The sequence below is a fragment of the Pseudorca crassidens genome, chromosome 1 (assembly GCF_039906515.1).
Source record: "Pseudorca crassidens isolate mPseCra1 chromosome 1, mPseCra1.hap1, whole genome shotgun sequence".
Lineage (NCBI taxonomy): Eukaryota > Metazoa > Chordata > Mammalia > Artiodactyla > Delphinidae > Pseudorca > Pseudorca crassidens.
This window is the reverse complement of record NC_090296.1, coordinates 11,868,862-11,883,833: the sequence shown is the minus strand read 5'-3', so window position 1 is coordinate 11,883,833 and position 14,972 is coordinate 11,868,862. Positions and strand designations below refer to the sequence as shown.

The 14,972-nt window shown below is 36.4% G+C and overlaps 1 protein-coding gene across 3 annotated transcripts in view; it reads right to left on the bottom strand.

Annotated features, from left to right (window-relative positions):
• BTBD7 (BTB domain containing 7) overlaps positions 1-14,972 on the bottom strand; it is an 80,903-nt gene that overhangs the window by 47,108 nt on the left and 18,823 nt on the right. For all 3 annotated transcript variants that reach the window (XM_067727106.1, XM_067727126.1, XM_067727117.1), the window contains exons 2-3: positions 3,633-3,820; positions 1,987-3,066 (exon numbers count right to left, since the gene is read on the bottom strand). In XM_067727106.1, coding sequence (XP_067583207.1) covers positions 1,987-3,066; positions 3,633-3,714 — 1,162 coding nt within the window. In that variant the 5' untranslated portion in view covers positions 3,715-3,820. The remainder of the gene's footprint in view (positions 1-1,986; positions 3,067-3,632; positions 3,821-14,972) is intronic.

The following is a 14,972-nucleotide window of genomic DNA, read 5'->3' as shown; positions in this document are numbered from 1 at the left end:
TTTTTTTTTCCTCGGTACGCGGGCCTCTCACTGTTGTGGCCTCTCCCGTTGCGGAGCACAGGCTCCGGACAAGCAGGCTCAGTGGCCGTGGCTCACGGGCCCAGCCGCTCCACGGCATGTGGGATTCCCGGACCGGGGCATGAACCCGTGTCCCCTGCATCGGCAGGCGGACTCTCAACCACTGCGCCACCAGGGAAGCCCATGTACACCCAAATTTAAGGGAATATTTGTTTGCTTGTTTTAAGTAACCAAAATTAAGGTTCTGCAAGGAGTGTTGTTTTATAGCTTTAAATGTGCTGCAAAAAATACAATTTCTAGCTAAATTATATATATAAAAAATTTAACTCACTTAACATAAAAGAACTCTAGATCAAGTATTATCCAAGATCCAAGAACTGGCTCACCATTTTACTTTCCATTAAAAACTTAACAGCAACAAAACAAAAAAACATTAAGGAGTGCTTTCCCATTTTTAAAAACAGTAAAGTATACACAGTACATTTTGGTTTCTTATTATTTAAACTTGTCAAAAAAATAAAGCCATTTTGAGAAAATAGAGATTATTATCTCTTTTTGGTAATGTTGCAACCTTTAAATTTTTCTGTAGAGGCATTTTCTGACAAATTTGCTTTTACAGAATGAAAGAATGGTAGGTCAAGCTGCTAGGTTATTTTTGTGACATATTTTCCTATATTCTGATGTCTAATAGTCTACTATTACTAATAATTTTTGTTTTAAACTAGTAAGAAAATATTTTGATGACATTTTGATTACGGTAATAAAACAAAATTAGTACTATTACTACACAGGTAACGGTAAAATAAGATTTTAAAAGATTCTTTACGTAATAGAAATCTTAACTTTTTCACTCATGTTTATAATGTCGTCTGATAATCTCTCTCATTCATGTTGTCACTGACATTGTTATTTAACTGGGGCTTTTATTTTTATTTCTCAAAGTCTTATTAATTTGTTGATTTAGCCATACATTTTTTCAAGTTAGAAAAATGTGCTTAGCTTTCCTTATTTAAATTAATGTCTTTTACCCAAACCATTAACATTCTCTTCTAATTGGCAACTTCTAGTGTTCTTTTAGCAAACCCTCACCAGCTAAATTTCTCAAATAGTTTCATGTCATATAGCTTGTTTTCTTTTAATATACAGCCATAGAAAGCTAAGAGTGCATTCTGTCAAGCCAGCAAATTCCCTTTGCTCTCCCATGGAAGATTTCTTTCCAGCTCTGAAATGTTAAGATTCTAATGTTTACCAACAGATATACAATTCTTTTAATGTAACTTTTATGTATTTATTTGCTTGTAACACAAAAAATGTGCCATTCTAACTTAGTTTCAGTTTAAATTAAATGAAGGCACGAGTCTAAGCACTAACTCTGCCTTATGCCCTGTAAACTGTTGCTTGAGGTACAAGTTGAACTTGAAAAGATATAGAATATTTTAAAATTTAAGTCAGAAACCTTGCCCAATTCTTTGATTCAATTAATTTGTATCCAAATGGGACTATCTTCATTTCTGTAATGAACTTTCATTCTTATTCTAAATATTTAAGAATCAATAAGGCACTGGTGTAAATATGAGAATCTAAGTCACCCAAGGAGTCTTAGATCAAGAATAACCTTGAAATCTGGGAAACAGGGCTACCTCAAAGCTCAAGAGCAGACAGGGTGTAGGTGGATGGTAGCTGGGTAATTATATATTCCCACACCTATCATCTTACATTACGGAAGAAAGAGCCTCAAGTCTCATCTATTGCTTAGTCATTAGTTTTGAATGCTTGGTTTTAATACCAAATGAAGAGCCACATTAAAACTAACCCTCATTCTGTCTCAGATGTCATAACTACAGATTTGAAAAAACTGACCCTGTTACATCCCAGACACTGAAATCATGGAACATACTGGTTGTGTTTTCAATTTGGAAGACAAATATGTCATTTTAGAAATCAAGATTAAAAATCAGAATTTCATACCTTGTGCAAGCATGTTAAATTCCAAGAACAGTGCTATGTGGTAAAGTTCCATGGCTTCTTCTGCCCTAGTCATGTTTGGCTTCCCTGCGACGAGAGCCTGAACTTCACTGAGACTCCCCACAGAGGGGCTACAGTGCAAAACGGAGAGGTCCACCACGTCAGTATACATACAGTGTAATATAACTTTCGCATATTTTTTTGGTATAATGGACTCATCTAATATAATTCTTGTGGGAGTCCTTAAAGTTCGGTCTGTGATTTCTTCACCAGTCCGTATCCTCCTTTGTAATAAATTTCGAAAAAATGGGGACCGTGCTGAAATAATAGCCTTATGAGCTTTGAGCTCTTCATCTAAACAGTTCTGATTTCCACCAAAAGCTTCAACCAGTTCAGAGTCTGAAGAAAAACTAAGGACGACATCATAATAACACATGTAATCAAAGAGTCCACGCATATCTACATCAAGGGAATTTGGTGTTCCAAATTCTTCACTAAGCTGAACGAGGATATCAACATTTTGAAACCTTGAGTCCTCCATTCCAAACTCTCCTGTATAAAGGTAGTGTAACAACGCAGAAAACATGGGCATATCTATACCAGCTGTACTGATGTCCATTATGATCTCTGCCCCATACTCGGGTGAGGAAGAAAGTAGTGTTTTAAAAAATGGACATCTTGCCGCCAAAATGGCACGATGAACAGGAAAACAAGTTTCTTGAAATATTAAGTCTACATCAGTACAATACTTGTACTCATAAAGATCGGCCATATCTTTCTGCAATGTCCGGGCTTCTGGTCTAGCCAAACTGGCTTGTAGAGAAAGCTCCTTTAAGGCTGAAGTTCCCTCATATTCCTCCACTAATGCATTGACATCTCGAACATCCCACCCAGAGAGGAGTTCTCGCATCTGCTTGGCGTGATCAGCAGACCTATTAGATTTTCGACGCTTGATGAACTTCTTCTTGAGGGTGGCAAGGCCAGAGGTTCTCTTTTTTTTGTCTTGTGGTTTCTCATGGCCATGGTCAAGGCTATATAATTTTGATTCACAACCATAGCCTTGCTGAGAATAGGATGATGTCCCTAAGAAGGAAATTAAACAAATGAAAACTTGTCTCTTTTTTCGTGACAGTCATTTTCAGCATTCAATTTAATATGCATTTTGTGCTAAAAATATTTACAGACATTTCTGAACCATTCAAATAAAACTGATTTCTGTTTTCATAAAGGAAGACTAAAGAGTTCCGATAACTCATTTTTATATTAAAGAAAGAATAGGGACAAACAAAGCAGATTATTAATTGTAAAAAATGCTGCATTTGTATGGGCAAAACAAATGGACCAAGACACAAGAAACATATTTTGCTGTTTCCACACCAGTGGAGATTCCTAGTTTTCCTAGGGTAACTGGCAATTATGGTTAAGACAACCAAAGAAAAGCTCAACTGTGCTATAGCAGCTTGCTCAGGATAAAAATCATATAAGCCAGATTTACATTCGATGGGAAAAAATCTGGATGCTACAGAATTATTATCTGTAATAACTTTTTCCATAGCTTAATCCTTTTTTTAATCCAAAAAGACCACTGAAAACCCGATTCTATTTATACTCACAAAAGAAAATGAAGTTAGAAAAACGGAAACAGTTACCTATAAACGTCTGTTGGGCTTGAGAATTTCCCCCTACCCTCGGGGAACATGAATGAGGATAGTTAGATGCATTAGCACCCATTTTCTTCAGTCACTCAGGCATTCCATCTGCTGGTTCTTCAGAGTATAATCCCAGAGGCCTTTACGAACTTTCAACCCTGGATCCAGTAGCCTCTTTTCATCCATTTCTTGATATGAAACAAAAATAATTTAATTCATTTTTTCAAATGTATCTCAAATCGTACAGTTAAAAAAAAAGCAAGCTACTGAAAACTGCTTTTATTTGCAAATAATGACATGCTGTAAAATTCACATGTAAAAATTTCAGAAAATGTAAACAAACAGTTGAACTATGAATCAGTACTATCTGTAATCTTGAGCCATAAAAGGTACCAATTATATACTTTCTAAGAAAGTAAAAAGTAACATATCAGACTTATTTAAATATAGTTACAGAAAGAATATTTCAAATCACAGGGAAAAGTATTTAGACTAAAAAGAAACTTTTCAAAAAATTTTTTTTCCTTAGAGGCAACCACCAGTCAATATAATCTAACATTCTAAGCCATTTACAAACACTTAAGAGGTGTTTGATACCAGTAGTGCAAATGCATGTATGTTGATGCAGACATACAGAGAACAGATAGTTGAATGGTTTGTTGTTTTTCTACCTTAGATAAAATTGTTTAAATTGATCCTTAATCTGTGTAATTAGGCATTTTACTGAAAGAGGGGGAAGGAAAGGTGGACAGTTCAAACTAAATTATCTTTAGGCTACTTGTTCTATAGCAATTTTGAGAGAAGTTATAATAAGTACAGTGAGGAGACACAAGGAAAAACAAAAACTTTTATCATTCCTCTCCATAAAGCCCTGAAATAAAAACACTGCTTTCTTTTACCTGATATTATGACTTAACAGGGACAGGGTAGTACCAGTTTAAGAGATAATTTTAACAATTATAGATTAAATTCTACATCACGGAACCTTAACTCTCAGAGCTGCAAGCAGAAGATATAAGCGCAAAGAGAAGAAATTCTCTGAGTGTTAACAGGAATGCTTCAAAATATTTATACCATCCAGATATATAAAATTTATTTGACCAAAAGCAATAATGGCTTAAGAGAAAACACAACTTAAAATCTATTATTGGAACTGTTAGGAAACCAACCAGTAGGCAGTCAATCTGGCCTCATAATTAAGAATGAAACGTTTTAACAAATAAAAGTTAAACACACACACATACATATCACAAAAAACCTGCTGGAAAACAGAACTATGTCAAGATTCTTGGAATTTATTTTCATCTCTGTTACACAGGGTAACCTTAGGAATTCAAGTTTAAGAAAATCACTCTACATTTGTCCTTTCCTTCAATCTTTTCCTACTATAAATATGTGGAAATTTGTTTATCTAAGCATAGAATTATCTACCTATAGTGTTCAAGAGAAAACTGGGAAACTTTCTACTAATTACATATCATGCAAAGTAGCAGTAACTTCAATCAAATCGTATGCTCACATGAGCAAATTTAATTTCCTATTTGAAATTTACCTACCTACCCTAGGAGAACACAGCACATTACAGACTTTTTACTTCAGTGCACGTTACTGATGCACGGCAGCAAGAGATGTGACAGTACGTTCTGGGTTTTTTTTAGATTTTTAAAAAATATTTATTTTACTTATTATTATTATTTTTGTCTGCGTTGGGTCTTCATTGCTGCACACGGGCCTTCTCTAGTTGCAGTGAGCAGGGGCTACTCTTCGCTGTGCTGCGCAGGCTTCTCATTGCAGTGCCTTCTCTTGTTGCAGAGCACGGGTTCTAGGTGCGTGGGCTTCAGTAGTTGTGGCACGAGGGCTCAGTAGTTGTGGCTCGGGGCTCTAGAGAGCAGGCTCAGTAGTTGTGGCGCACAGGTTTAGTTGCTCCACAGCATGTGGGATCTTCCCGGACAGGTCTTAAACCCGTGTCCCCTGCATTGGCAGGCGGATTCTTAACCACTGTGCCACCAGGGAAGCCCGACAGTACATTCTGTTAAGAACTACCCAGCAAGGAATCCAGAGGGTTTAATCAAGAAAATTACTTCTTCCAGAAAAGTCAGTTTTCTTAAAGGTTGATGCTCAGTGTACGTAAATTCACAGTTTTCTATTCTTAAATATTAAAAAGGTAGAAAAAGCAATTTTTTGGTAATTCACTTTGAATGTTGTCAACTTTTATAAAATGGAAACTAAATGTGCCTGTGTTAATTTCAGTTCAAACTTTAAAAAACAGTAAGTCTAAGTAATAAATCTTAGGTTTCAAATTGAGCTCCTTAAAAAGTTTCAAGGTTCTATCAGGCATTTTTACTGGTTCTTTAAAAGAAAATAGGGTCTCTAAAAAACAATACAAATCAACTTATTTACAAACCAGAAACAGATGCACAGACACAGAAAACAAACTTATGGTTACCAAAGGGGAAAAGGGAAGGGGAGGGATAAGGGATTAACAGATACACAGCACTATATATAAAATAAACAACAAGGATTTACTATATATCACAGGGAACTATATTCAGTATCTTGTAATAACCCATAATAGAAAAGAATCTGAAGATGTACACCTGAAACTAACACAATATTGTAAATCAACCATAGTTAAATATTAAAAAAAAAAAAAAAGAAAGGAAAAGAAAATAGGATCCTGGAAAGCCAAGTCTGTGGCCTCATTTACGGGTCAAATCCTATTCTCAGTCACTAAAGATTTGTATTTAAAACATAAAAACAGCATAGGCAATCCTTTCTCAAAAAAAGTTTGAAATATATTAAGAAAAATCCAGAATAAAAACATGCAAAATAAAAGCCTTTACCAAAATGAGAAAAAAAAAGATTAAAAAGATGAGCTTTAAATCTGGAAGTAATGGTGGATGGTGGAAAGTGCTGATAAAGTGTTTCTAAAGTGTCACTCTACGAAGTGAGAGAGTGGCATGGACATATATACACTACCAAATGTAAAATAGCTAGCTAGTGGGAAGCAGCCGCATAGCACAGGGAGATCAGCTCGGTGCTTTGCGACCACCTAGAGGGGTGGGATGGGGAGGGCGGGAGGGAGACGCAAGAGGGAGGAGATATAGGGATGTATGTTTATGTATAGCTGATTCACTTTGTTATAAAGCAGAAACTAACACACCATTATAAAGCAATTCACTGTTATAAAGCAGAAACTAACACACCATTATAAAGCAATTATACTACAATAAAGATGGTAAAAAAATAAATAATAAAGTGTCACTCTAATGGTAGTCCTCGTCTCACTTCCTTCTTTAAGGAAGGAAGTTCCATTCTTCCAACTTCAATTCGTGAAGTTCCATGTTGCTTCATTTTTTGTTGTTGTTGTTCTGTTTTGCTTTTTGATTTCTAATGACTGCAGAGTAAACCCACTAACATAGCACAAAGTATGCTGTCGAAACAAACCAAGGAAGGATGGAGGCTTGCTTCCAGATGAAGAAAAGTCAGAGCATCTATAGAAGTGGACAGAGTTAACTGTTCTCACTTTGTCACATAAATGTGTGTACACACATATACGAGAATAATCTTCATCTGAGAATTTTGTACAGTTTGCAGGGACACCAAACATTATTACACTGGTCTGCTTGAGATTAAAACCATGCCAAAAATGCCTTTAAAAAATCTCAGTTTTATGATGAGCACAATTAGATATTCTAAAGCAACCACAGAAGGGTTAGAAGACATCACCAGACCCACTGAAGACACAAGAACACCTAGCAAGCACTAGAGAAGTCACAGCTGAGATACAGATGCTTGGCCATTTGCCACTATAATTAGCACCACCAGGACAGCTGGGGTCTCACTCTGGTGATGTGGCTTGAAATAAAAATGTCTTTGGGACTTAGGGACAGAGTCTCTTCCTGGTAGCTCCTAGTCAATGGAAATCCCCTTCAAGATGAACTGATTTGGGTGACATTAATATCTTCTACTAGAGCTCTAATACTAAAATAAACACAGGTCTTGGAAAGACTTGGTGGGAGAATCTTTTCTGGATCAGATATAACCCTTAAGTCCACCCTGTGTCCCCAATTCCAAATCCTGGGGGTAACCCTGACTAAGTTACTAAAGCTGCATCTCTCAAAATTCTCAGAGAACAATTTATTTCTTAGGTAACCAAAACCTCATGCCAAGTAGAACGCAGTATGATGTTATTTATTTCTTAATCGAATCCACTGCCTTTAAATGCTGGAAGTGAGAGTCAGTCACAGTCTTACCTCTCCAGGGATGTTTTCACTCCAGGCAAGCTTTGTCTGTATCCTACACAGAACAAGATGAAATCTAATCTTTGTATGATATGACAGGAAAGGAAAGGGAAAGAGAGGGCCTATGGGACTGGGAGAGGCCCAGAGGATGCAAATAGCCCTAGGGAACTCATAAACCCTTTTCCTAGAATCACCTTTCTGGGGGAGCTCCTTCTGTTAATGGTTGACATGACCAATCTCAATCAGAGGAGCCAACTGGCTTAAAATAAGCTTCAGTGATTGTAGTAGACCCAACTAAGGGAGAAAAATCATGCTGAATGCAACAGAAAGAATTAACAACCCTATGAAAAAAATTTCAAAACCAAAAATCAACCTCTCTCTCCTCCCAAAATCCCTAGGCTAGCATTTCCAAACAGTTTTCGCAATGTTTGGAAAATGCAGTATTAAACAAAGCTTTACTTTTCTTTACTTCAGAACTTTTTGGCATCTTTAAAGTGGTAAGGTGCATTGTGAACCTCCAAGAGGAAGTATTCAGCATAACCTAAAGGAGGCCCTTTGCCCCACAGAGCATTAAAAGAATGGACTTGCAGAACACTTGCAGAGTTTAGAAAACTCTGACCTTTGCATAAAAATACTTGTTACACTTTAGGCAGCAGAGAGAACAATGAGTGTCAGGTATCTGGGATAGAGTTCTCCCTCTTGTCACTAATTTACCACTTACACAGGATAAGCTACATTTAACTTCTATGAGTCTCCGTTTTTGTAAACCTAAACTGAAATGTATGGGTTGCAACATCTATAAATTACGTCAAAACAGGGTTCCTAAAATCCGCTGAAGCTGTAATACTTATTGATTTGGAAAATGAGGATGGGGAGGGGGGTTACTTCTATATTAAATGTTAGTGTACAGAGAAAAAAAAGGCAATTGGACTTTGGAATTTAAACATGCTTTCCACTTAGTCCAATTTTTACGGATAATTATAGAAGAACAGGAATGTGGGGCATATGTGAATATGAAAAACAATTATAATTAAAAAGAAATGTAAAACTATAGTAATATTTCACTTCTGTCAAATCTAAGGTGACCACATCATTCAAATCATATCATTCAAATCAGGATGCTTGAGAGTGAAAAGGGGTACAGGCCTAACGAGGTAAAGTGGGATGATCACTTCTATAAGTCAAATCTCACATTTTCAGAGCAGCTAGAAATAAAGCTTAAAAAGAAAAAAAAAAAAACTAAGTTAAAAGAATATAACTTCATATGCCCATTCTCATTACCCAAACATGTTTTACTTAACATAACAACTAACATTTATTGAGGGTTTACTATATGCCAGACTCTGTTCTTAGAGCCTTTATATGTATTAAACCCATTTAATTCTCCAAATACTGCTCCCCACTTTTTTAAACTGATGAGTCTGAGAGGTTAGTAACTTGCCTAAAGTCACAGATATTGTAATCTTCAGTTCTATCCTTGGACACCTAATAAGAACAACAAAACAAAAAGAGACTGTGAACAGTAAATCAGAAGCAGTCAGCAAGAGACCTTTGCCTTTTGAAGGCATCTTCAAATAGATGAGATCAGAGTGAGAGTTTAGAAAGCCACCAACTAGGCTCATATGTCTCTCTAGGGCCATCTAACACAGAGGCAGATGACCTCCACCCAGTACCACAAACCCTATTCATTCCAGTGACACAGAACAAGAATGTTTATGATAGCAGCAACTCATTGAGGTGAAATTACGTTCCATTAAACATACTTATTAAGGCAGAGAAGTCAGACTCATGGAGCTAAAAGGGACTTCAATTTTATTTTGGTCAACCTCGTTTTTGAAAGTGAATTAATTATAAACCCACAGAATGGAAGAAAATATTTGCAAATCATATATCTGACAAGGGATTAATATCTAGAATATAAATTTCCTACACCTCAACAACAACAAAAAAACCTGATTAGAAAATGGGAAAAGGACTTGAATAGACATTTTTCCAAAGAAGATATATGAATAGCCAAATAAGCACACGAAAAGACAACATCACTAATCATTAGGGAAATGCAAATCAAAACCGCAATGAGATACCACCTCAAACCTATTAGGATGGCTATTATCAATGAAACAGAAAGTAACAAATGTTGGGCAAGGATGTGGAGAGCTGGAAACTTCATGCACTGTTGTGCACTGTGGAAATGGCTACTGTGGCAAACAGCACAGAAGTTCCTCAAAATATTAAAAATAGATTTACCATATGATCCAGCAATTTAACTTCTGGCTATATACCCAAAAGAACTAAAAGCAGGGTCTCAAAGACATATTTGTACACCCATGTTCATAGTAGCATTATTCACAGTAGCTAAAACGTGGCAGCAACCCAAGTGTCCATCAACTGATGAAAAGCAAAATGTGGTATGTACATACAATGCAATATTACTCAGGCTTAAAAAGGAAGGAAATTCTGATACATGCTACAACATGGATGAACTTTAAAGACATTATGCTGTGAAACGTCAGTTACAAAAAGACAAATACTGTATGATTCCACGTACCATGAGTCAATTAGAGTAGTTAAAATCATAGAGACAGAAAACAGAATGGTAGTGTCCATAGGCTGGAGGTGGGAGCAAGGGAATGGGTAGTTAGTGTTTAATGGGTAGAGAGTTTCAGTTTTGAAAGATGAAGAGTTCTGGAGATGGGTGGTGGTGACAGATGCACAACAGTATGTACGCACAACAATATGTAATACCATTGAATTGTACACTTACAAATGGTTAAGATGGTCAATTTTGTGTTATATTTTACCACAATTTAAAGTTTGAAAAAATTTACAAACATTGCCATCAAAAAACTATTGTCATCAGAAAATATACATTTGTGAAGTTTTATGGCTAAGGTTAAAAATTCACTTATCTAAGGAAATCTCTTCCAGGTAAAGTAAAATAGAATAGTTATTACTATATTTCTCTTCAAGCATCACAGAGCTCATTTGAAAAAATATTTAGACAGGCAAAATCCTTCCATTTCAGGAATATTTCATTTTATCACCCATTAATAATATATATATAAATATTTCAACATCAAATGAAATAAACAGTATTTTATAAAATTATAACATTTGCCAGAAATAATGTAGTACATTTTAATTTTTATATTTAGAAAAAATGTTATTTGCTCTTTCATATTTACATATTTCTGATTTTAAACTGTAGCATGAAAAATTTCAAAAATATACATAAGGGAATAGTATACGAGCCCTTAAGCCTCTATCACCCACTGTGATTCCAGAATTATCAAAGTTGTATGTATGTATGTGTGTATGCATGTATCTATCTATCTATCTATTTATTTTGGCTGTGCCAGATCTTCATTGTGGCACGCGGGATCTATCTCCCCGACCAGGGATGGAACACAGGGAGTGCGGAGTCTTACCCACTGGACCACCAGGGAAGTCCCCAAAGTTCGAAAATCATTAACAGAATATACAAATCAATTTCCCTAACATTTTTTCCATCTTTATTTTTCTCTTTTCTTTCCAATGAGATATCTTAAACCAATCCATTTCCTCATATGGGTACTGGGTACTGGTTGAGATAGATCTTCATTTAACTTCTGAGTTGTCTCCTTTAAAAGTTCCCACCTTGGGACCTGCTATTCCCTTCATCAGTAACACTTTTCCACAAAGTCTTCACACAGTTCACTCTCTCACTTTATTCAGGCCTTTGCTCAAATGCCATCTCCTCAAAGACGCCTTCCCTAATCATCCTCTAAAAACAACATCCTGTCCCATCCCATCATTCTCTATCCCCTTTCTTCACTTTATTTTTCTTTGTAGCACTTTTCAGCACTTGAAATTATTGAATATATACTTGTTTGCTTGTTAACTGTCTCATGCTACAATGTAAGCTCCACTTACACTGAGCCAGAACTTCATTTATTTGACACTAAATCCTCAGCACATAGAACAGTGCCTGGCATATATGAAGTATTGAGCTGAAAACAGCTGAATGAAATCAATTTTTAAAAAATAACCGTTTAATAAGGAAATACTTGTTTGTAAACATTCTTTGAGCTCTTCAGTCCAAAAACTGTTTCTCAGGATCCATATTCCACATATACAGCCTAAGCCTCTTACAAGAGTGTGATTTAATTAAAACTACACTAGTTCTTGGTAGTAAAAAAACATTTCTTAGGGAAAAAAAAGTACAGATCACAGTGTGCATACAGCCTCAAATATGACTCTTTTGAGATATTTCAAAATATATAAACAGTATTGTTTAAAAAAAAGCACCATGATCCATCCAAAAATTAAATTTAAAAATAAAAATTAAATGTAGAATTACCATATGATCCAGCAATTACACCTCTGGCTATATAACACACCCCCCAACTAAGAAAACAGGGACTCAAACAGGGTGGTACACCCAAAAGGTGGAAGCAAACTAAATGTCCATCGACAGACAAACGGATGAACAAAGTGTGGTATATATGTACAGCGGGATATCATTCAGCCTTTAAAATGAAGGAAATTCTAATACATGCTACAACATGGATAAACCTTGAGGATATTATGTTAAGTGAAATGAGCCAGGCACAGAAGGACTAATGTTATATGACACTACTTATATGAGGCATCTACAGTAGTTAAAATCACAGGGACAGAAACCCCCCTGGAGGTTGCCAGGGACTGGGGAGTTAGTGTTTGATGGTACAGAGTTTCCATTGGAGAAAATGAAAAGTTCTGGAGGTGGATGGTGGTGATGGTTGCACAACAATGTGAATGTACACTTAAAACTGGTTAAAATGTTTAATGTTATACGTATCTTTAATCATAATTTTTAAAAAGTAAATGAAAAAAAGGCCCCACTAAAAAAGCAATGACATGTGCTCCCCTTTTTTACATTCTTTTAATGACTGTAGCAGGAGTATCTTCTAACAGGGATATATAGTTTACAAAATGCTTTTCTACACATTAAGCCATTTTATCCTCACATTAAGTCTTCAATGTAGATAGGACAGGCTTCATTCTCTAATCTCTGAATTAGGTAATTAAGGTAAAAAGATGAAGTGACTTATCCAAAGTAAAATATTAATATATAGTAAAATGGCAAAGATAAAACTAGATACCAGTCATTCTGATCCCTAATTCAGTGTTTTTCCCCCTAAAGAAGGAAGTACCTTAAAAGTACTCAGTTCTGGGCTTCCCTGGTGGCGCAGTGGTTGAGAGTCTGCCTGCCGATGCAGGGGACATGGGTTTGTGTCCCGGTCCGGGCGGATCCCGCATGTCGCAGAGCGGCTGGGCCCGTGGGCCATGGCCGCTGAGCCTGAGCGTCCGGAGCCTGTGCTCCGCAGCGGGAGAGGCCACGGCAGTGAGAGGCCCGCGTACCGCAAAAAAACAAAAAACCAAAAGTCTTCCCTGGTAGCGCAGTGGTTGAGAGTCCGCCTGCCGATGCAGGGGACATGGGTTCGCGCCCCGATCCGGGAAGATCCCACATACCACGGAGTGGCTGGGCCCGTGAGCCATGGCCGCTGAGCCTGCGTGTCTGGACCCTGTGTTCCACAACGGGAGAGACCACGACAGTGAGAGGCCCGCGTACCACAAAACAAACAAACAAAGAAACAAACAAAAAGTTCTCAGTTCTATATCAACCTTTCTGATGGGAACAGCCATGTCTTCCTTATGCGTCTATATGTCTAACTACACTGTTGTTTTTGTCACAAGTCTTTTTTTTTAATAAATAACTTTATTTTATTTATTTACTTTTGGCTGCGTTGGGTCCTCATTGTTGGTGAACAATAAAAAGTTTCTGGATTGTGGATTATACTCCATAAATATCAAATCCCTTAGCATTCAAACACCAAAGACAAATATGACTATGCTTCTCTATTTTCACTCCTTCCTATCTATCACTTATTTTTTCCTCCTGTGCAGGAGATACTTTTGCAGCTTCTGTAATAAAGGAGAGAAAAATATAACAAAAGTAGAGAGAATAGTAAGACAAAGCTCAACAATTACCAAGTTTCAGTAGTTACTAATTTGTGGCAGTCCTGTATCACTACATCCCAATCCACTCTCTACCCAATCTCTCTGGATTATTTTGAAGCAAATCCCAGATAGCATATTATTTCATCTGCAAATACTTCCTTATGAATCTCTAAAAGACAGGATACAAAAGAGCAACTACAGTACCATTATCACATCTAAAATTATGAACAATTCCTTAATATGAACTTCCCAGGCAGTGTTGTCATTTCCACCAGTTTTATTTTTTCTTAGTTTGTTTGAATCAGGATCCAGATAAGGCCCATGCATTGTGACTGGACGACTATGTCTCTTAAATCTCCTTTAAAAGGTCCCTCCCCAACCCTTTCCCCCTTGCAATTTTTTTTCCTTGTTGTTGTTGAAGAAATCAGGTTATATGGTAGTTTCCCATAGTCTGAATTTTGGCAAATGCATCACCATGATGTAGCTTAATATGTTTCTCTCAGCCCTGTATTTACAGAAATTTATAGATCTAACAACTTAATCAGATTTAGTGTCATTTTTGTACTTTTAAAGTTTATTTTGTCAAGACTGCTTCACATGTGGTGATGTGTACTTCCAACAATAGGTACCAAACGTCTACTTCTCATTCTCTAATATTAACAATTAACAGTAATCACCAACTAGAGTCATTAATTCATTAGGGGCTGCAACATGGTGATATTCTATCACTCCTTCTTTATTCATTAGCTGGAATACTTCTGTAAGAGGAACTCATCAACTATTCAGTTGTTTGCACAGAAAGGTAAGAATAAATGATTCTTTACCTTTATTTACTAATTTTCAAAACAATTAACATCCTAGCATTCTCTAAAGATGATCAGCAAGTTAAAAAAATTATGTGTTCATGGATTTAAACATATTTGATGGCTTTCAATTATTTGTATTTATCCCAATTGAGGCTCAAATTGTCCCACATCTGGACAGTGGAAGCTTATCCAAATTGGTCCCTGAGATCATACGACACAACACGACTTGTCTCTGAGAGCTTCTTTGCTTTCTAGGGTTATACCTTATTCTAGGCATACCTTGTATTTTTCTTACCTTAGACCTGTCA